The following is a 23,459-nucleotide window of genomic DNA, read 5'->3' on the forward strand; positions in this document are numbered from 1 at the left end:
TGCTGGAGCTTATAGAGAAGAAGGAAAAGGATCCTTTTACACTACACATAACATAAGGCATCTTTTTCTTTTAGAGACTACAATTTGGCTTGCAGAGAATGCAAAGCGTATAAAATATGACTAAACTGACACCAGTAAGCTTTTAAGATGTTGAACTGAGATACCGTATCAACTTCTAATGCTACAAAGAATATGTAAGAAACAATCCAGTTCTCAAGCTGATTTAAAGTAGAACTTGTGTGACTTTAAGTTGCAAGTTTATTTTATATTATAAAATAATATAAATAATAAATATAAAAATAATACAATGATATAATAGTATAATATAATAATATAAATATAATAAAAATAATACATAATATAAATATAAATATATAAATAATAAGTATAAAATACTTTTATCAGATGTGATTAATTCATGTTTCAAAAGAGGATGTAACTCTAAAGACTATTTAATGAAAAGAAAAGTAACTTGTAAAATCAGACACAGAACACATGTATATGATCAGCAGGCTTTATAGTCTTCGGTTTCTCTTGCTTGAAAGAGTGTAGAAGTGTATTATTGCATACACTAATGCCTGAGGCTAATGCAGATGATGATGACTATTCTGTACTCAAATCTCATACCTTGCAGCCTTCACATGTGATGACTCCATAGTGTATTCCAGAGGATTTATCACCACAAATTTTGCATGGTATCACTTCAATTTGCGCTGAAAAATAAGACAAATATTTTGAGTATGTAATTCTATTTCATTTCTTTCTTCCTGAAAGGAAGGTTTTAAAAGATAGAGGTAGACAACAGACAGGCTGTGTCCCCCTGTTTCCTCCCCTGATAACATAAAACTGCTTCTTATTGTACTGTATGTTTCTGAATGCTTTGATTTGGCAGAATTTAATTTCTTCATATTATGTAATTTCTGCCATACCCCACAAAACTCTTAAACAGTTTAAGTTATCTCATGATTAACAAGTTTTTCCTCATATTCTTCTCTTTTGTTTTTACTTGTTAATTTCATCTTAATTATTACTAATGACAGTCATTAAGGATCCTAAATAATTGTCTAGATTGTTCTTGCTTACACTTTTCAAATATTCATGACTTCATTTTGCAGAGGTAGGTTTACATGGTATGTTTTGGTGCATTTTGCAGAACAGTAGAGGTGATGAAGTTTTCATATCCTTCAGATTATGGCTTCAAGACACACAAAGATCTCCCAGTAGGAGAGATAAGTTTGCCAACGATTACTTAACCTCTCTTTCTCTTCAAGCGGTTTGTTTGAGCCCCAGCTCAATAGTACTACTATTACTAGTACTTAACATCAATATCAATAATTAATTTAAAATTAAATCAACAAACAATTGATTAATAATTATTAATTATAGATTATAATTAATATTAATTAATAAGAATTTTAAAAACAAGTAATTAATAAATAATATGGATAGCTATTAATAATTAGTATTAATAGTACTACTAGCCCCTACTCAAAAATAGGCAATATCCAGACCGAGGTTAAATATCCAATAACTGTGTGATGGGAGAGTCAGGCACTACCTGAAAGTGTTTGAATATGTCTATCTTTCATATCCCTTTATAAACCAAATGATTAGAAAATTACTGTCTTCTATGTGTATATCCTTTTCTTTTGGTAATGTAGCCATTAATTTCCCTTACCTACTTTGAATTCTGCGTATGTTTCCATTTTCTACATTGTAAGAAGACATGCTCTGAAATTTAGGGAAGGATTGTACTTATTCTAGTAAGAAGCATTGAGTTGAAATGAAACCCTTTTTTTTTTTTTTTTTTTTTCTTTCCTATTCATTTCTTTTCCACTGTGGAAGTATGTTTTCTCTGGATTTCTCCTGCAACCTGGAACTAGTATCATACTTGGTAAAGACCAGTACTCCTGGCAGATATTGGTTGTGGTTTAACCCCGGTAAAGAGTCACACCCCACACAACTTCTAGCTCACTCCCCACCAGTGGGATGAGGGAGAGAATTAGAAGGGTGAAAGTGAGAAAACTCATGGCTTGTGGTAAAGACAGTTTATTAGGTAAAACAAAATCTGTATGTGCAAGCAAAGGAAAATAGTTCTTTCAGTACTTCACATCCACAGACATTCAGCCATTTTGGGCTGCATGGCATCATTCAACCCTTTCCAGGAAGCATAGTTTATTCACCACATGTAACAGTTATTTGGCAAGACAAATGTCATAACTCTGAACATCCTCATCTCCTACTTCTTTCCCCTCACCTTTTATTGCTGATCATATGATATGGGATGGATCCACTAGTCAGCTGGTGTCAGCTGCCCTCACTGTGACCCCTCCCAGTTTCTTGCACAGCTAGTGAGGTAGCATGAGAAGCAGAGAAATCCTTGGCTCAGTGTAAATACTGCTCAGCAACACCTAAAATAGCAGTGTGTTTTCAACACTATTTTCATCACAATTCCAAAACAGCACAATACCATCTATTGGCTTCTATAAGCACATCAGTGATAGAAGACCACAGAAATTGCAGGACCTCTCTGGAAGGAAACAGGAGACCTGTTTACCTGGAAAGGCTGAGGTACTCAATGGCTTTTTTTCCTCAGTCTTCACTGGCAAGAGCTCTAGCTACATAGCCCAAGCTCCGTAAGGCAAAATCAGGGACTGGGAAAATGATGAACTGCCTACTGTAGGAGAAAATCAGGTTCAAGACCAGTGAGGGAATCTGAAGGTGCACAAGGGGGCCTGATGAGATACATCCACAGGTCCTGAAGAAAACAGCAAATATAGCTGCTAAGCCATTGTCCATCATTTGAGAAACTGCAGCAGTCTGGTGAAGTTCCCATTAACTGGAAGAGGAGAAACATAAACTAGATTTTTAAAAAAGAAAAAAGGAAGACCCAGGGAACTACAAACTAGTCAGTCTCACCTCTGTGCCTGGCAAGATCAGGGAGCAGATCCATCTGGAAGCTATGTTAAAGCACATGGAAAATAAGTGATTTGTGGCAGCCAACATGGCTTCACTAGGGACAGATTGTGCCTGATAAATCTGGTGGCCTTCTAAAACAGGATTACAGTATTGGTGGATAGGGGAAGAGTAACTGACATCAAATACCTTGAATTGTGCAAAGTGTTTGACACTGACCCCCATAATATCCATGTCTCTAAATTGGAGAGACATGGTTTGATGGATGAACCACTCAGTAGGTAAAGAATTGACTGGATGGCTGCACTCTAAGAGTTGTGGTCAATGGCTCAGTCTCCAGGTGAAGATCAGTAATGAGTGGTGTTTCTCAGGGGTCAGTATGGGGATCACTGTTATATAACCTCTTTGTCAGTGACACGGAAAATGGGTTTGAATGCACAAGAGTGCACTTGAGTACACAAGAGTCTCAGCAAGCTTGCTGAAGACACCAAGATGTGTGGTGTGGTTGACAAACTGGAGAGAAGGGTTGCTATACAGAGGGACCTGTACAGGCTTAAGATGTGGGCCTATGAGAACCTCATGAAGTTCAACAAGGCCAATTGCAAGTTCCTGCACCTAGGCCAGGGCAATCCCAAGCACAAGTAAGCCTGGGTAGAGAATGGATTGAAAGCAGCCCTGAGAAGGATCTGAGGATGTTAGTCAAAGAGAAGCTAAGCATGTGAACCAGCAATGTGCAGTTGCAGCCCAGAAAGCCAACAGTTTCCTGGCTTCCTGAAAAGCAGTGTGGCCACCATGTTGAGGGAGGTGATTCTCTCCCTCTACTCAGCTCTCATGAGACCCAATCTGGAGCACTGTGTTCAGCTCTGGGGCCCCTATTCTAAGAATGACATGGATCTATTAGAATGAGTCCAGAGGAGGGCCATGAAGGTGATCAAGGGGCTGGAGTGCCTCTCCTACCAAGATAGGCTGAGGTAGCTGGGGTTGTTCAGCCTGGAGAAGAGAAGACTCTAGGAGACAGTATCTAAAGGGGGGGCTAAGGGAAAGCAAGAGAAGGACTTTTTGCCAGGAAGTGTACTGATAGGATACAAAATAATTGTTTTAAACTAAAAAGGGGTAACTTTAGTAGGAAGAAATTCTTCACCATAAAGGTAGTGAGGCACTGGAACGGGTCTCCCAGAGAAGCTGTGGATGCCTCATCCCTGGAAGTGTTCAGGGTCAGGTTGAATAGAGCTTAGAGCAACCTGGTCTAGTGGAAGGTGTCCCTGCTCCTGGCAGGGGGGTTGGAACTAGATGGTCTTCAACTTCCCTTCCAATCCAAACCATTCTATGATCCTATGATCAGAAGATTCTAGTATGAAGAAAATTAACTCTATCCTACCCAAAACCAAGACAATATCTTCCATATTTGGGGCAAAAATAGTAACAGTTCTCTGTAACACAAGTCACTCATCAAATACTTGGGCAGCAAAACTGAGAGCCTGCATGGTGATGCTACCCTGAGCACAAAAGTTGCTAGCCCTTAGTACTTTGTATGGATAAATTCAACTCCAAAATGGATTGGAAGTCAGGAAAACAAGTTTATAATTCAGGACATTTCAAACCTGTTGTCATACAAAAAGGCTATAAATACTGGAGAAAATGTATTTAAAAATGATTGCATATTTTAAGACAAGCACTAAGCACATTCGTATGTTGAATGTTGGGGTAATGTAATAGCATAGTCTGGATTTTGACCATTTCCAATCTATAGCTATCATTTATCACTACTTCCAGGAAACAAGAGTTTCCTAAGAGTTATCTTTCTGCCACCATCAAGTTAAGCAAGCAAAGCTCAAGGCAGTGTCTTGCAGAGCCACCATACTTCCCACTGAAAGGAAAATTGCAACCCCTACTCCTTTGTATTACATGGTAGGGACTTACTAAAGTAAAAACCACAAGGTGAATATTAGTGTGCCTCTTCTCTGTAAAGTTAGTAACTATTTCCCTGGGACACCATATACAAAATGAACCAGGAAAAAAGAACATTTATGGATGGTTAGAGAAACTTTTGTTTCCCATTGTAATCTCACTTTTCTAAGATGCTGTCTCTGATCAATCATATTTCTAGGTGAGGTGAACACTGGCTTAAGCAAGCAATAGAGATTTTTAAATTGTTTATAAGCTAAGATGGATAGGATGAATTTTGCTGTAGAAAAATATTATTTATTGTTAATATGTTTTGGGTCCTTCTATTCAAGAAAGTTCATGTCTTGAAACACAATTTGCTATGTCATCCACATTTTTGTGATTAGTTTCTGTATCTTGTTTTGCTTTCACAAAACACGTGATGTAGATTTTCTACCTTCTTAAGAAACTTGTATACATTGGCTATCCTTCTAGCTTAATAACCACATTAAAAAAATAAATAAATAAAAAATAAATGGAAATTCCTTATAGAAATGTAGATGCAGTTTCTTGGTAATTCTTCCAGGTTGATACTGTTTAAAAATGCTCATGCCTTATCCCCACTGAGGTAATTAAAATATTTAAACATGCACATCAAGGTAGTGCTCTTTGAAAGGCTAGCTGAAACAATTGCTCACAGGTTTCTGCTTGAAAGTCATGTGGAGGGAGCAAAGGTAGGCCCTAGGACCGTGTGCTGTTTTATGCTGATAAGCATCAAAGACATATATCAATGTCAGAAGCAGGGACTACTGTGACAATATGAGGAGATCTCCAGGAAAAGTAATGACAAGGGAAGAAAAAAATAAAAACAGTTCAAAGATACTTTTAATGTGACTTGCGTATACAGATTGTAAATGCTGTACGAACAGAGATAGAAGGATTGATCCTGTGACAATCATTGCATTAAGCACAGTACTCGTTACCATGAGCAATCAATAATTCCATGTGTGACTTACAATTATAAGCACTATGCTCATGATAAATATTTCTGGATCAGGTCACTAAATGCTAAGGCTCTGGGTTTCAATTAATATGAAATAAATATTACAGGCATGCAACTTATCAATTAATTCAAACCTTTGTTCAAAACTAACCATTCTATAAAATAGTAAATACAGGATCTCTAAGAAATTGCTACTATGGCTCCTCAAATAGTTCACAGAGAAGGTAACATCTTTAGGACACAGAAAGCATTTGAAGAAGTTTGGAAAAATACACTCTGCTATGGTCTTCTAGGCATTTCTTTTTGTTCATAGGACAGCAGAACAATATTTGTAAGAGAAACCTTGAGTCATTAATTGTACAGGACAGATGAAAAAGAAACCACTGTATTCCCTGAAACATCTTGAATTACCGTAATTAACACCCAATGTACCAGGTTTCTTTTGCAGATTTAATGATTGTCAGGGACTACTACACCTTTTTCACATCTTGTATTTGTTCAGACACCTATAATTTTATGTTGTTTCTCTTCTTCCTTTCTCCTCTTAGGCCAAGAAACATTTTAGGGAACTGTATATCCTACTGCTACCCATAGCTGCTATAAACTAAACAGCTCACTTATGAATTCCTTGCAAGTATAAAATACATTGATTCGGTACTGATTCCTGAATACTGAAGTAAAAATGGAAGGAACTAATAGTGGAGTTGCCGTAATGATAACTTTCAGCAGTACAGGAAAGGAATTTATTTTCTACCAATATACTAAAAATGAGAAAACATAACAACAAAACTACTTATCTCCAATTTTAGAGTCCTTCCACTTGCCTTCTTACACATCAGCTTTAATAATGTGTGTAAGAGTAATGGCTCCTGCCTTTTTTTCAAGCTACAATATAGGTCTCAACTGCCCATTTGTTCAATTTTTCAACAAGCACATTCAGTTTTCATCCTGTCTTGAGATGTATCACTCAATAAAATTCTGCAAACAACCATTACCCAAAATCATTAATAATGTTTGGATATATGCTGCATTGTGGATCACTAATCACTTATCACTAATAGTAACTTCTCTCATCATTATCACAGGGTCATCCTGCCTCTCTTCAGTATTCATCTCTTACTTTATACATCAGCTTAGGAACTACTTTTAGGTTTATATGGCATCCTACAAATTCAAATGCCACAATGGAGTTAATTAAATCCACATGACTAGTAACAATAGCCTACAGATGCCGGGTTTACCATCTGGAACCTATTTTATTCTCTCAGGACAACAGGAAGAAAGGTAGAATATGATTAAGGAAGCAAATACTAAATCTTCTCAGACATTTGAAGTGAACCCTTGGGGAAAATACATACATACGTACATACATACATATATATATATATGTATATACATATACATATATATACTTACAAATATCTTCACTAGTCATTTTCTCCTATGATGGCCCGAGTTAGAAAGATGCATAGATTTTTCTTTGTTGGCAAAGTATTTACTGGCACTAAATTAATTATTGTAAAAATAGGGCAATTATCAGGTTTCAAGAATAGTTATATTGGTGGAATTAGGAAAAAATCCAGGAGCTGCATGGTTATCTGCTGAATTCCTCTTGAAACAAAGATAAGAGTCAACAAGACAGTCGATGACAGTCAATGTGTCCACTGTATATTTCTGAGCACTAGCACTCACATGTATATGTTATCTAACAAGAAAAAAGTAAAACTTACATTTTATGTAATCTCAATTTAACATCTGAGAAACTTCACTTAGGAGAGACAGGACTGTAATCTCCCAGACCTGTAGCTTTGGTTCCAAGGGGAAAAAAGACTCAAGCTTTCAATATTTAGTTCTTGATCAAAAGAGTATATTAACATATGCTGGGCATGAACTTTGAAGAGGAAGTCCTCTGTTATTTGTTGATCTAGGAGGGATCACACGTGGAAACATCAAGGCTAATCAGAGAACCAGTAGCAAAAAACCCAGCTCCTTCACCTTCCAAGAATTCATAACATCCTTGAACTGGAGTTCTTTGAAAAATACTCTTAAATTGGCCCAGATCACTTTCATATTTGTATCCCTAAGTGATTTCAAATTGAATATATTAAATCATTTTCATCTAGTGCCAACTCTGCTTTCTTTCATCCTGGCCTCTGTGAGTAAGACAGGTTTTTTCCTTCAGTGTCACCATCAATAAAAATTTCCACTACAGACTATGCTGCCAAGTAGTACTTGGTATCGTCTTTGCTATTGATTTAGATATTCTGTGGTGACAGCAAGACTTCAGGTGCTTTGCATTTGTTTTTAATAATCTGAAAACATGCAGTTGAAGATACTGGCTACATTTTTCTCTGCCATACCTCATAGAGTGAGAGCTACACCGTTAGCAATATCTAAGCAAGCTAGTGAATGCTAGCTAATGTTAATTAAGGTGTCTGAAGTTACATATATACTGTCAGTCCTTCCCAAAATGATCCATTAAAGTAAGGAGACACGGTGGAATTGACCCAGGAAAATACCTGCTTTATAAAATCGTAGAAGTTTTACACAGTAGTACACACAACTCTGGTTACAGGTCTGGACCCTATTCCTGGACTTAGATCTGCAAAGGCTGTCAGGTCCACTCTGCCCAGTCCATTATGGCAAAGTAACGGACTCTGCCCAGTCCATTACCAAATATGCCAGTTAATAGTCTGTGTGCTGAGCAAATAGTTATATAACAGCTGGGTGATGAAGAGTAGAGTTGCACTGCTTGAGACAGTGCTTACCTTAAGAGAGTGGTCTTGCAGAGGGAGAGGCTTCTTGTTGAACCGGATGTGGAAACTGACATCTTTTTTCACAACAGACTCACAAAACAAGATTAGACTAATTGATCTGATTCTGGAACAAAAACCATAGGCTTAAAACTGCTGTAAGAGAAGTTATTTATTTCAAAAAGTGGACCTCACACAGAGCTGAGGGGTGTCATCTCCCCATAGGGCACACACAGGGGCCAACATTAACCCTAATCACATCTACAGGAGACTCTGCCCCTCTCTCCTACTGCTCATGTGCAGAGACATGCAAATTCCCCAGAAGCAGTAATTCTTTATCTATATGAATCACTGGGCACACACAGTAGATTTGATCTGCACATGGTTTGTAACAACTTGTCATGAATTTCAGAGAAAGTGGTAGTCCTGGCTGTTAGATATTGAGAAAACTGATAGATCATCACTTGAAATAGCAGAGTGATAGATTACAGTTAAAAAGATTGTTTTTCCCATAAATCCACACAGTTGTCATGACTGAATTATTTCGTGATCTTGCACTCTCAGTTGAAGTTTTTTTAGCTTATAATCAATGTCCCTTGGAAGGTTTTTTGGTGATACGTTTTCTTTAATGATTTCCCAGGGAGAAAAAAAAAAAAAAAAAAAAAAGAAAGCACTGAATTGTGTCAGCTCCTTTAACAGATCAGTTCTGCTCTTTATCACATGACTATTCCAAAGACTACTGGAAAACAAAGACTTTAATTTTTCTTTTTTTCCAGTGAAAAACAACAGGAAGTTAGAATGTTCAGAATTAGATTTAGAATAGTTAGAATTGAATGCATTTATTTTTATTTTATTTTATTTTATTTTATTTTATTTTATTTTATTTTGTTTTGTTTTGTTTTGTTTTGTTTTATTTTATTGTGTAGAAAAGATCAGTATGAAACCTTAGACTTAGGTATTACAATATCTGTAGACTGTTATTTCGAAGTTTAAAAATAATATGCTATATATTAGCCTTTTTATAGGTTTCATATATTAAAGAAATATGTTTATATCTTCACTGTAGGGAGACTTTTTGTATCTGCTTCTCCCATAGTCATAATAATGATTATAGAGCATTGTAATATAGACAGATAAAATAATATAAGTTTAAATGATTATGAGTGCAATCTCATAATCATAATATATAAGCAATCTCCAGACTGCTTATATAATCTGCTCTTTTTGTATTTTTTTTTTTTTGTTAGTTTGTTTGAAAACACAACTTTTGGAACAAACCTGGAAAAAATGGTCTCCACTGATTATTTGTCTTTACATTCAGAAGAGAAGATGAAATTATAGAAAAAGAAAACAAAAAAAAAAAAAAAAGAGAGAGAGAACAGTAGGACAACATTTTCTCGTCACATTAAGAAAGGAAATTTAAAAAAAAAGTTTTTGTTAAAATATCCTTTATTTCCTTTATTGAGTATAACTACAATAGATCTAGCAGTGTTATTTAAGAATTTATGAATAGTGATTATTTGCATGTTTGTGATTATTTGCATGTTTGTGATTGTTCAAGTAAATAGATGAGATTTTCAGGTAGATGTGTTATCTTTTATTACACTAAATGGTGCATTCTTTTTAAAAATAAATGATTTTTTATTTCATGTGAAACAAAAAATAAATGATTTTTTATTTCATGTGAAATAAGAGCAAAGGACTTTAGGTTTAAAAAAGGTTAAGAATAATTGCTCAGAGCTGAATTCCATTATGCTAATCAATTGGAAAAGCTGCAAGATTTGCAAAATTGGATGATTCTCTGAGGAGCAAAGGTGGCTGTGATGAAGAGAACCGTAAGGGTCTTAATAGCACTGATACAATTGATATGTCATGATACAATTGATATTTTGGATTATCTTTTTTTTTTTTTTTTTTTTTTTTTTTTTTTTTTTCTCCTGAAAAATTGCTTATTTTAATGCGTTAAATGCATACAGTAAATTAACAAAAAATTTTAGACTTCCTTGGTATTTTTACAAGATAGTGGCATAGATGCTATTTCCTGGATTTCAAATAAAAACTTTTTTTTTTTTAATTATTTATTTCATATATTTATATATTTATTTTCCCCAAGAATGGCAGCCTGGCATGCAATGAAATGCCAAAAGTTTGGAAGATGCCAAAGGCACAGAAATTCTCACCTAGCAGGTTGTTTGCTTCTTTATTTTGGGGAAGACAAGGTGGTCAGAGCAAGTGGGAAGCATGAGGCTGTCTGGGCCTTTTGTGGAATGGTTCACAAGCTGGGAGGCAGCAGAAGGGAAGCTGACCTGCAGGGCAGTGATGACTAACACAAGCCAAATACGACTGTATTATCCAGATGTGAAAATAAGAAAATCAGAGGCTATGGTTCTGCTGTAGGCTATGGCTCAAAGCCTGAGCTCTAAAAGGCTATGCTCAAAGAGATCACAAAGGGTCAAAGGATCAGTAAACTTTGAAAACCACTTAGTGCTCTTAGTGCAGAGCAGCATGTTCATAGCCTCTCAACATGGGAATTTCTATATAAATCTATGTACTCTTTTCCCTAGTAACTCATATGCATGGAAATTATACATGTAACTTCAAAGAATGATGCTACAGTAAAACAAGTTACCACACAACAACAAAACAAAAGTTGCCAGCAAAAAATTCGGACTCCTTAGGTGAGTTCAAATCAGAGATACTTAATTAAATTCTCAGAGCCTTAGCCTGGGCCCTGTAAAGAGCTCAGAAACTTGTCTTATTCACAAAAAAAGATTTAAGTGTATAATAAATGCAGAATTATTAAAGTACAGTTTATACTTCCCTCAAAGACTCAAGCAATGGTTCTGCTGATACTGCACACTTTACCTAAAGAGATTATTATGGTAATCCCAAATATTATACTACCCAACCTATCTTACGTTTGAGCTCATCAGATCCTATGTTCTACAAATAATCTCTAGCAGCTTTAGACAGTGTTTACATAAGCTGGTGAGGATAGCTATTTGAGCAGTGATGTTTTTCTATGTAATTCTCAACACAGAAAATGTGCACTTGTTCAAAATTAGCAGCCTATACAGAAAATACACTGCATATGAAAAGTTCTTTCCTGTGAGAAGCACACTTTTACTCTGCCACCTATTTGTCATAATTGGTAGATATTTGCCTTATATGCTTTATAAGCATATATAAGCACAGCCATTTAACAGGATCAATTCTTTTCCCTCCTACTTGTCTTAGAAAGCTACTGAGTGTGCCCAGTGTTTCTGAATGACTGTTTTCTCACACACACCAATCCATTATTATTATTATTATTATTATTATTATTATTATTATTATTATTAATTATTATAATTTTTATTTATTTATTTATTTATTTTTCTCTTGAATAAGTAGCTCAATGAACTTTGCAAGCCCAGATGGTGTGGTAAATATTTATGGTCAGTTTCACGTTTTAGTGAGCTGAAATTGTCATGTAGTGCTCAATATCTCAGTTAGATACGCTAGATACGAATAGATCACCTCTGTGCAGGTACAAAGCCTTTTAGCACAGAAATGTTGTAAGGAACAGTCTCTGAAGGGCTTCTGTGTTAAGGATGTGGGATCACATGTGACTTTACACCCAGCTAGTGTTACTGCTTGCTTGAGTAGGAAATAAATTAACTTAAATCTTATTTCAGTTTTCAGTGGAAGGCAAGGCATAGTGTTTATTCTCTACACCGTTATTTTGTTCAAACATACAAAGTTTCCTTCACTCCCAATCAAATCACAACCAAGAACAAAAACATCAAAAACATCAAAAAACATCAGCAGAAAGGAGGACCACTGTACAGTCCAACAGAAGCAACTGGCACTCAGCAATTTCAGTGTTCATGACTCAGGTGCCACTCAACAGAGCCTGAAGCCAGCTTCTGTATAAATGGAGGTTTCAAATATAATCATATTGAACTCCTCCTCTATGACTGCTTATTTTCTGAACAGCTTCCCAAACACTTGCACCGGTAAGGGAAAAACTGTAGCAGCACCACGGATGGAGAGCTATAACAAAGATCTTGGATGGATGATAGTAGTGAAATAATAAAATGTAGTGTAAATAATTAAGGATTAAGGAGGTTTCTTCAGTCTGTAGATGAACATAAAATAGAGTTGCTGGAACTACAAAGAGTTCAGGTTTGGAGAAATTTCCAGCTGGGTCAGAACAGTCATCTATCATCCCACATCTTGAGTATTATATTTTTGATATTTTTATTTCATGGAAAAAATGTCTGAAAACTATGGAAGACTCAGGGAAATTAAAAAGTTATTTATTTATTATTATTATTTTTTTTAATACGCATGTAAGATAACAGAATAGAATCAAACAGCATCATATCTTTACTTCTGGAAATTAGTAACTTCTACACATCGAGAAATAACTAAAATTAAAAATACAATAGAAACACAAAAATCTCTACATGATACTTATAATAGAAAAGAACTTTAACTTCATATAAGTACACAAACTCACCATTCAGATAACTGGGTATTTATGTTTTATATTTTTGTATTTTTTGAACATTCAATTATATTCAAATTATGTTGAACGTTCACACATACTGACTTTTTTTTAAGGTCTCAAGTATGGTCTATTTTTACAAACAAAATATTAGAAGAGGTAGGAAGTGACTTTGGATTTAAAAATCTCCAAACTTAATGCATATCCAACAGAAATAACTACTGTCATTGTTAAGTGTATTGTTGTTAAGATGTCAGCATTAAGAAGAACAAAAAAACACTTCAAAGTCAAGAAAAGTACATGAAGTAATGTACATAGAAAGTTCCATAATTTTGTATCATGTATGCACTTTATTTTTGTTTCCCTAACCATTATTACAGTTACCTTGAATATTATCTCTGAGGACACTGTATCCAAAGATGACATTTTACTTAACAAGTTATGAAACTGTGACTTAAAACGATTTAAACACATTTTTAAAGTACAATCAGTGGCTACTAATGGCTTTTGCGAACTCTGGAAAACATTACTTTCATAGAATCATAGAATCTTTTCAGCATTTTTTTTTTCTCTTCTACATATGAGAAGATATAGAAAAAAACTTTCACATCTAACAATGATACATTACATACACTAAATATTCTACTGTGGAAATCACACTAAATATTTCTTTTGCTTTATTAATTAGCCTAATAACTTATATCTTAAACTAGAATAACTAGTGATGTATACTGCAACACTTTAACTAGCTAAAAACCCCTTTCTTCGAGCAATTTTAATTAGTCTGCCTTAATGTCTGCAAAATTATTGAAATATTTAACTTTGTTCAGTGATCATCTACTCAATGTTCCCCAAATATATTCTCCAATATGAATTTTTGTAGTCATATCACTGATTGTTGCAAACAAATGTCATGATTACATTACTGAATATTTAATTCTAAGCATTTTCTTTCATCAAAGATTGAAAATTAAGCATGTAAGGTAGCCCAGCACGAACCAGTAAAGAAGTACACAAACTGGGTAGTCCTGAACATGTACGTTTCATTACAGCAAAGTGAAAGGACCTTCAAGAAGTCCTATACAGAGAATACCAATCACAACAGAGTGTGGACCATAAACCAAGGTGTGAGAATGGCAAAACTGAATAAAAGGGGGCATAAATGGTTATTTTGCACCTTGATTTTTTTTTTTTGTTGTTGTTGTTCTTCAGAAGTCCTATTTCCTGAAAAGATTTTTGTTCCTGGAATCTCTCTCATTCTATTTGTCCATTAAAATTTAAAATATTTATACCGTTTTCTGTCTGCCTTATGCAAGATGCCTTCAATAAAATTTTATCTGATTTCACTATTACAATCATATACTTTGATTAACAATGTGGTGAATCACAGAGTATGATGTAACTTAAGAAACAAAACCATTTTAGTGAGCTAAATATATTGTATATTTGTAGTCCCAATAAACCACAAATTAATGCAGCTTTTCATGTTAAATGTTTTAGAGCTTAAAACATCTTGCCAAAATAACAATTGTAAAGCTCAATGAAAAGTTGAGAAGGAAAAATACATAACCATAGTTTATGTCTTTATATGTGTTAATGAGCATGATTCAGTAGCGAAAGTTGTCCTAAAAATGGAAGAGTTGGTTGTTATTTTTATTTCCCTCTTTCTCTCCTCCCCTCCCCCCCCCCCCCTTTTTTTTTTTTTCCTTCCTCTCTTTTAAGACAGAAAATCATCAGGCCCAAAGGATGGGGAAATATAATTCTGTTGTTAAAGATTTTGATTCTGAGTAGTACTAAGTAAATTTGAAGTAATTCAACACACTCAAGTAGAATTACAGCAGTGCAGCAAAAAAAGGGGATCTAACTTGTACCGTCTGGGACTTTATGTAACTGTCATCACAGTCAAAGGAATAATTTCCCACCTGCTTTCCTGAATCACTTTCCCCATACAACTCTCCCCCACATATTAGGCACTATATAACTCCTACAGAGCAAAATGACAAGACACAGAGACAAAAACAAACAAACAGTAAAAGTGATTTCAGCCTGGAATAACTCAGAAATCCTTTCTATGTTCTCTTCTTGGTGTTTCCTGAATTTTATCATATTTTTGATCATCACTATGGATTTTCACTTTTACACATTTTTATTTAAAATCTTTGCCCTATCTTTTGAAAAGAAATCAAATCAGCTGGAGATATTCTTGGATTTGCATCTGTTGCGGTCTGAAAAATGTTATACTTCCCAACTGTCTACTTCCTAATTTAATCTGTCATTTTTTTACACAGTGGGAAGAATTAATCTTTAGTAAAATTCCAAGAGGAGTTGTTTCAAAGATAGATTTGCTACAGTATGATTAACATTTCCCTTTTTATTCTTCATGGGAATACCTCATATTGTTAAGGAAGGGAAGAAAATAAATTGGACTCACCAGTTGCATTGTTTTTTATTCTGGGTTGAATATCACACATTCTGTTGTAAATAAATAAGACGACTAGGTGCAGAACAGTATTCTCTCTACTTATTCACAGTTACACCTGTGCTGTTGCAAAAGCAGAGTCTTAACAGACTGTGTTAACAAGATTAAATGGAAGAAGTGATAAAGGCATAGACTGTTCCATTTCATTAAGAAAGGGAGGAAGACTGCTTGAGGAACTATGTAATGATATATTATTTTTTTTTCTGATGCTATCTGCAAATTAAATACATTTTTTATTCCAGCCTAATCATTTAATAATAATATCTATTTTCTAGAAATTCTGAAAATAAATCTTAACCTTCCTTTGTGATCAGTTGTTTTTGTTTCATCTGTATATAAGAAATAAAGAATTAAAATAGTAGGTGTACAATGCCAAATTATAACAGATAAAAAGCCTGTCTTGTGAAATAATACCTATATCATACCTGCAAGTATCCAGAGATAAAGAGTTAATTTGCTCAGTGTTTTTAGACTACATGTGATGGACTGACTGAACTGCACCTGTTGGACACCCTTTACATTGAAGCAATATCAACTGAATATCCCAGTTGATCTTGATTTGTACAGTTAGTAAGTACTGAGGAAATTTAGGGGTAAGACTCCTCTTCTTACCCTAGGAGTTCTAGGGGTCTGAAACTCCTGCTTTTATTATGAATCCACTCATAAAGTTACTAAGCCTGGAACAGCTCTTTTCTTTTTCTAGGCTACCGTATGGTCCTTTGCCTGGGATCTTGTCCTGGTTCTCAGGTTGTATGTGTGAGGACATGCAATGCCTGTCATGTACCAAGCACAAAGTTGACAAATGCAAAACACTGCAAACTTTATACAGGTTTTCTGTCAAAAAGACAGTAAAGAAAAACAAGACATAAAATGAGAGTATTTTTACAAGACAGCTAATACATTAAATACAGTACCTCTTACTAATTCACTTTTTCCCTTGGGAGTGTTTGTGGGTTTTCTGTGCTCAGAAAGAATTCTCCTCACCTGCCCGTTATACATTCCCAGGCTTTTTTTTGCTGGCAGGGTTCTGTCAGTTAACTTCATTTCAAGGTAAGCTTTCCCTGCTTAATAGTTTTCTCATGTCTTAACCTTTTGCATAAAGTACTTGTTGGAATAAGAGATGATTCAGATTTTAACATTTCTGTTCTGCTAGCTCTGCATATTCATTCTTTTGGAATTTGTGCCAAAGATAAAACACACAGGACTTCATTTTCAAGCTGCAATAAGGCTGACACATACAGAAGATTGTTAATCCTACCTACTATTGAAAAAAGTTGTTCAAATTGCTCCCATCTCAGATGCTTTGCTATGAATGCTCGTTCTGATTAGATACAACACTTGAGGAATGTTCAAGAAAAGAAACTGATGCATGGGTAAATACTAGGGGAGAGTTCCAAAGTTTATCAAAATAAGGATAATTATTGAAGATTAAGTAAAGTACAGAAAACAAACAAATACATGAGCTGGGAAAAAGCAGCCTGAAAAAATATTTTTCCAACAATGAGGAAAAAATTCTTTGAAGGGTAATAAGAAACAGGATGAGTTAATTACTTATAATAACTCATTTAAATCTGCATAAACATTACACAGCTATTTTTTTCATAACTGTTCCTAGAACCAGTCACGTAGGCTACACGTGATGCTGTCGGATTATAATTTTAAATAAGGTCCCAAACTTTTGGCCTGCTGCATTTTAGATGAATAAAAATTCCCTGGCTTGCTAAAAGAATAAGAATTGCCCTTTCTCTATTATTTCATAAATGGGAGCCTTTGATGTTACGGAGCATAATTTTTCTTGACTGGATAAATAATTGGTGTATAATTTTCCTCCTGTTGCAACAGCATTTCATTCTGCTGAAGTAGTGATTGCCTAACAAGATTTCTAAGTCTTAACATTTCATAATATATTACAGTTCCCTATTAGACACACCACTTTCAGATAAAAAACATGGATCAAAGAAATGGCCAAAAGAAATGAACAACATTGAAGTTTTTTTATTTATTTATTTATTTTTTTTTATTCTCTCTTTAATTTATGTAACTGAAAATTGGTTCTGCCTAAGTCAGAAAGAAACCAATACATTGTTGCTGAATATTACAGACCTTTCTGATGCAGGAATTAGCATCAAATTGGTACTGAGAAACGACTCCAGACACAATGGTTTTAAAATTATGAATTATCACTTGACTACCAGTCTAATAAATCACTCTATATGTCTTGTTAGGTGTGTTCTGCCACACCAACATTGGATGATGCAGAATTTAGATTCAGAAGTCCTAGTTACCAGAAGTATAAATAGTAATATTTAATCTCTTATAAAAAGTATAATGATACAACATTGTTTTTAATTCTAAGTTTGCATATCTAAAGATGTATCTCACTGACTCTCAGCTGAAAAAAATGATATCAAGGAACAAAAGCTGAATAAATATGAAATAAAAACTATTCATTTATAGCATAGAGTACTGTGAAGTCAGATATCCATACATTGATAGTTGTCTTTTGACCAGAAAGCTTTTTTACATGATGGCTTAACAGAGTAAATCAATCAACAAGCTGAAAAAAAGGGATAAAAGGGCTCTCAGGTACTTAGCTTTTTATTTATTTATTTATCTATCTATTTATTTTATTTTTATTTATTTTCATTTCCATTTTCATTATTTATTTTTTAACTGTTTCAACCTAAACAGATCATGAAAAGACCTTCTTTACATGTTTATGAAAAATGTTGCCTCTGTTTTTTTCTTCCTGATGACATTAACCAGAAAAGGAATCTTCTCATGTGATTTTCATGTGATGTATTTTTAAGATAAAGAAAGGTAGGAATCTCACACCAATTGATGTAATAAAATATAGCCTCATTCCTTAATTTCCTAACAGTTAATTCTCTCATCAGTCTAATTTGCTGAGCAGTTTCTAGCATCTTATAACAAAAACAATCACAGGATTAGGTACATAAAGGTGACCTAGAAAGATAATAAACCATAAAAGTTGGTGCAAAGACACTCTCTAATGTACTACAGTAGAAAACAAACAAGCAAACAAACAATCTGCTCCTGAGAGATGTAGGCATTCAAATGAAAATAGGCAATCAATTGGATGTTTTTTTTTTTTTTTTTTTTTTTTTTTTTTCTAAAGACTACAAATACACAATTTGCACAATTTGCAATGGACACAATCTGCAGGAGACATCCTAGGGAAATTGATAGCTGAGAGAGACCTTCAGCTGTTGTACATGAAATCTATTCTAAGTGACAGCCCTGGTCAAAGTTATTTGGTTAGACCAAGCATGGTCTGGCCATCATTTCAGGACAAATGTGAAAATTACCAAGGAGGCACAGTTGGATTCACTTCCATCCAGCCACTTTACTCTTGCTAAGAACAGGCACTAGATGCTTCCGCAGACAATAACATTCTTCTCTTGCTCCAGATCTGTTCTGTTTTTTTTTTTTTTTTTTTTTTTTTTTGTTTGTTTGTTTGTTTGTTTTGTTTGTTTGTTTTCCTCCATTTATTTATTTATTTATAAATCAAAAAGCATCCAGCTATCTGGGGAGCAAAGGAAATGACAAGAATGTGTGTGTGTCTGTACAAGACTGTATTGGTTCTTCAGAACCTTATTTGGTGTGAACTGGTTCAAGGCTGCTGAAGTCAGTGAAGCTGTGCCAGCTTAACTGCAGGTCAGGTCTTTCTCATTTATGCCTACATTACACTGCAGTTTAAAAATAAAGGAAGACAGTGTTATTAAAGAAGCTATAAATGACTGTAATGCTCTCATCTTGAATGCTGCAGCCCCCTGGTCTTAACTTCCAGAGCCAGAGGAAATTGAACAGATGCTTCTGGGTTGTGGCCCTGCACAATTTCAAAGAAGGAGAGTATGCTCTTTCATTGTAGGAAGTAGGTATTGTCCTTGGGGAATGTGATCAGATGAGCCTGCCACTTGCTCTCTTTTGCTTTGTATATTCTTCAGCCTTGCAAGTTCAAATCCACCTTGCAAATGCCCTTTTGGATGTTGGCCTTCCTCTCTTGTGGATACAGAACAGAAAGAATATTCTTGCTGCATCCTGAAGTCTTGTGATCTGTAAATCTAAGTCTCCACAGCCCTGGGGACATTTCAACAATGTGAATCAAGTTCTGTTCCACTTGCAAGCTAAAGATACAAAAATGGTGATGCTACCTCTTGGTTTAAAGAAAAATCAATACAACTGTATAGAGAATCCAGTTCCTTTAATCAGGGCATATATGGGGGAATCACAGCAAAGGGCTTAGCAGAAGCAATAGGTAGAAGGGCTTTTTAATGGTCTTTTTTTTTTTTTTTTTTTTTTTTTTTTTTCTTCTTCTCTATTTTGTTTTCCCAGACCTGGTGAAGAGTAACTCCACCATACTGGGTGAAGGGGAAGAGAAGGAAATGACAGACAGCATGCCATAAAAGGTATATTAGTACACTGTACAGAGCATTTTAGTTCCAGGACTTCAGAAATGATAACAGAGGCTATACCTTTACGTGCAGAAGAAAAGGATCTTTGGAAAGCATTATAACATTAGGGTGACAGACTTCCTCTGTTGATTTGAACTGAAATGGCTTTGAAATACACTGAATGGGTTTTAAGAACTGAGAAGTATAAGATTATCCATAGAAAATTTGAAGAAAATCACAGACATGTAAGAAATAGCATCTCTAAGACAAACTGAAAATACTGCCCTCAGATTTTTAGCTGGTCTGTTATTAAATTTCACTGTGAAAACTTGCAGTGTCCAGCTAACTTGTCCTGCATGATGATGATGATGATGATGATGATGATGATTTTATTTATGATTATTTTTTTGTCTGACCACTTCTCATTTTACCTTCCAGGGAGTGACCTGCTCATCTTGACAAAAATTCTGTTCCCGGAAATTTATGCAACATCTCTTTGAAACACGTAAAGAGGGATTTAAGGCTAAATCCATTAGGAAGCAAATCAGGTATGTTAGACTTTAACACAAACTGCCTTTATGGTTCACAAACCACCTAGTCATACTATCAAAAAATCACTATTGGAAACTACATATTTTGGAATTGGAAAGCTCACACACTACATCTCATGTGTCAATCTCACACTACTGGATTTAGTGTTGGAGTGAATTGCTTGCCATCAGCTAGGATCTGAAAATGTGGGTCTGTTCTTATGCCTGTGGAATTACTGATTTATTTTATTTTATTTTATTTTATTTTATTTTATTTTATTTTATTTTATTTTATTTTATTTTATTTTATTTTATTTTATTTTATTTTATTTTATTTTATTTTATTTTATTTTATTATTTTATTTTCCACAGGATCATATTTATAGTGGTACTATTGCCAGTGGGACTGTATCTATTCCATGAAAATGTACCTAAAATGTCTCTTTTGGAAGCAAAGTACCATCAGCACTCCACTGTAATGCTATATACAGACCTGTGCAATCAAATCAGGCTCCACAATACTGTCGATCTAGTATCAGTGGCTCACTACTGGGTGACTTAAGTTTTCTTCAATCAAAGTCTGCAGCAAGGCTAGGCTTACTGTCTGTCAAGAAAACCATTCTGATCCAATACACCCATTAAGTTTATGTAGAAATGCAGTTTTCTTCTGTAACTGTAGAGTGATTAGACATTATTGCTGGAGATCATCTGAACAAGCACCAGAGTTCATTTGGGTTTGACTACAAGCAGAGCACCCTCTTCCATTCTACACCCAATATGTAATGAATTGCAACACTTCTGGACAAGGAGCTAGCACTCTTTGTTCTCGAGGATTTGAAGCACTGAATAGATTCAGCCCATGGTTTAAGCTCCACTCTTCTCTGATATCCAATTTACCAATTTTTCCCATGATTAGAAATGCCAACAAATATCCTCTTAATTTTGAGTCACCTTCTGAAAAGTAGGAATATTTGATGGTTGCTCTATTGTTGAGCCCATTAATCTATATTATTCGTTTTTTTCCTTGAGCATGGATTACTTAATCTGGCTACAAAAATTGATGTATTTGCCTGCATTCAGTACTTGTCACAGGTTTTGGCCATGTACTGAAATGATTTTATTACAATGGTTGCACAAGAAATTCTCCCCATACAACAAAGCATAATTTTGTATTTAGGATATATGTTATTGCCTCTGATTTGCATTTGGTGTGACTCTAAAAATCCTGTCTGTTGTTTTCCTCTCCTCTTCTCCTACAGTGACATATTTCTGACTGCTCTCAGCCTTTCTCAGGATCTTGGGGGTTGATGGATATCAAAAAAGGAGTCCAGGCTGTACAAAGTTAAAACAAAACAAAACAAAACCAAACAAACACCGCCCCCCAAAAACAAACAAACAAACAAACAAAAACCCTTACCTTCGTTAAAACACAAAAGTTTCACGGAGAAGATATCAGTTGAACTGCTGTGCAAACATGGGAAAATAAGATATTACCATATCACATGTATTTGCTGTTAAGTTTCAACAGACTTGAAAAGAACCAAAGTTTGTCTCCTCGTTGCTGTCACAAATTCATTAAGCTTTATTTATTTACATGTGTCTTTGTGCTGCTATGAAAAAACAAAACAGCTTTCTGAAAAAATGGAACCATCGTCTCCAGCTTCAGAGACTGTATAAAGGGATGTAGTCTGACTTGTTAATTAAAACTGCAGTTTGCACAAGCCTGTGCCTTTCAAGAAAAGCAGAGAGTAATCATATAAAGTGTTTGTTTTTCACCTTCAGGAATGAGAAAATTGTTTTCTTCAGTTCTGTTTAACTCAGCAGAAACAGAAACACGAACATTTTTCTACAGTTACTGACTTGGTCTGTTACAAAAGCAGACCTTACATCTTTAAAATAAAAAAACTAAACATAATGACTTCAGTAAGTTTTGTAATTATGTAAGTTATAATAAGAAATATTTTCAAGTTTTTCATATCTAATACAGGTCTTAGTCTTCAATACTTTAAGCAAAGTATGAACTGAAACTTCTTGATTTTATTCCTATAAAGCACTCTGACCACTCTATGCCTCCTGTAACTTACTACACTTTAAACTTTCTGGATTACACTCTATAATGTCTAGTTGTCAACCTAATAAGACAGGACTATTTATCCACCAGTGACCACAATCACCTTCAGTAAGTTAGTGAAGCCAGGGCAAACACACATAGTTCAGTTTGAGGCCTCTGTATATCCTCTTTAATATAAGAAAACAATAAAATGTCTCAAACATCACTGCTTTTTATCTATCAGCAAATGGTGTTTGACTGGCAGCAATGCTGCTTCTGAAGTGTGCTTATATCACACCCCTTCAACCTGTCAAGCCCAAATATTGGAAGCAGTGTAGTGAGATGACAAACACAGAAGAGTTATTTCAGTGGGGATCTTGAACCTCTCTTGAATTTGTGCTATATCCAGCTGGGGGGAGAAAGGGGATTTTGTGCTTTACGTTAAACTCAAATAAGCTTTCACAAATGGGAAGATTGCCTGCCATGTTATAAGGTCAGTCACAAAGAAAGATTCGCTGCTGGGTTTCTAATCTTGATTCTTGTGCTCATTAATAATACACAATACAACATCAAACGTTTCTAAAACAACAAGCCCAGAACTTTGCTTTAATACCTCTGTCAGCAATTCTCCTTTGCACTCCTGAAGATGTGGATTGTGCTTTTGACAGAAAGAATGAGTGCTTTTAAGTCACTCTTCTAAACACTACAATGGGCTTCTGTTTCCAAGTACAGCATGTGAATAATAGATGTGAAGGTCAACAATTTAAATAATAATAAGAATAAGAATTATTAACTAAGAGTCATGTCTGTTGCAGGAAAAAGAAGTAACAAGGTAAGCATGTAAACATGTGCTGTGTTGTTATTTTGATTATCACATTCAATATAACCTTCAAGCACATTGAAAGACCTCCTGGACGGCATGGAGCAGAGTGCAGAA

At 34.8% G+C, this 23,459-nt stretch overlaps 1 protein-coding gene across 1 annotated transcript in view; it reads right to left on the minus strand.

Moving 5' to 3' along the window:
- The window catches only part of RORB (RAR related orphan receptor B), a 146,217-nt gene that overhangs the window by 39,954 nt on the left and 82,804 nt on the right, over window positions 1-23,459 (minus strand). The window contains exon 2 of the mRNA XM_084503842.1: window positions 628-713. Within this exon, the coding sequence (XP_084359968.1) occupies window positions 628-713 (86 nt within the window). The remainder of the gene's footprint in view (window positions 1-627; window positions 714-23,459) is intronic.

Source organism: Aythya ferina, assembly GCF_964211825.1.
Source record: "Aythya ferina genome assembly, chromosome: Z".
Taxonomy (NCBI): Eukaryota; Metazoa; Chordata; class Aves; order Anseriformes; family Anatidae; genus Aythya; species Aythya ferina.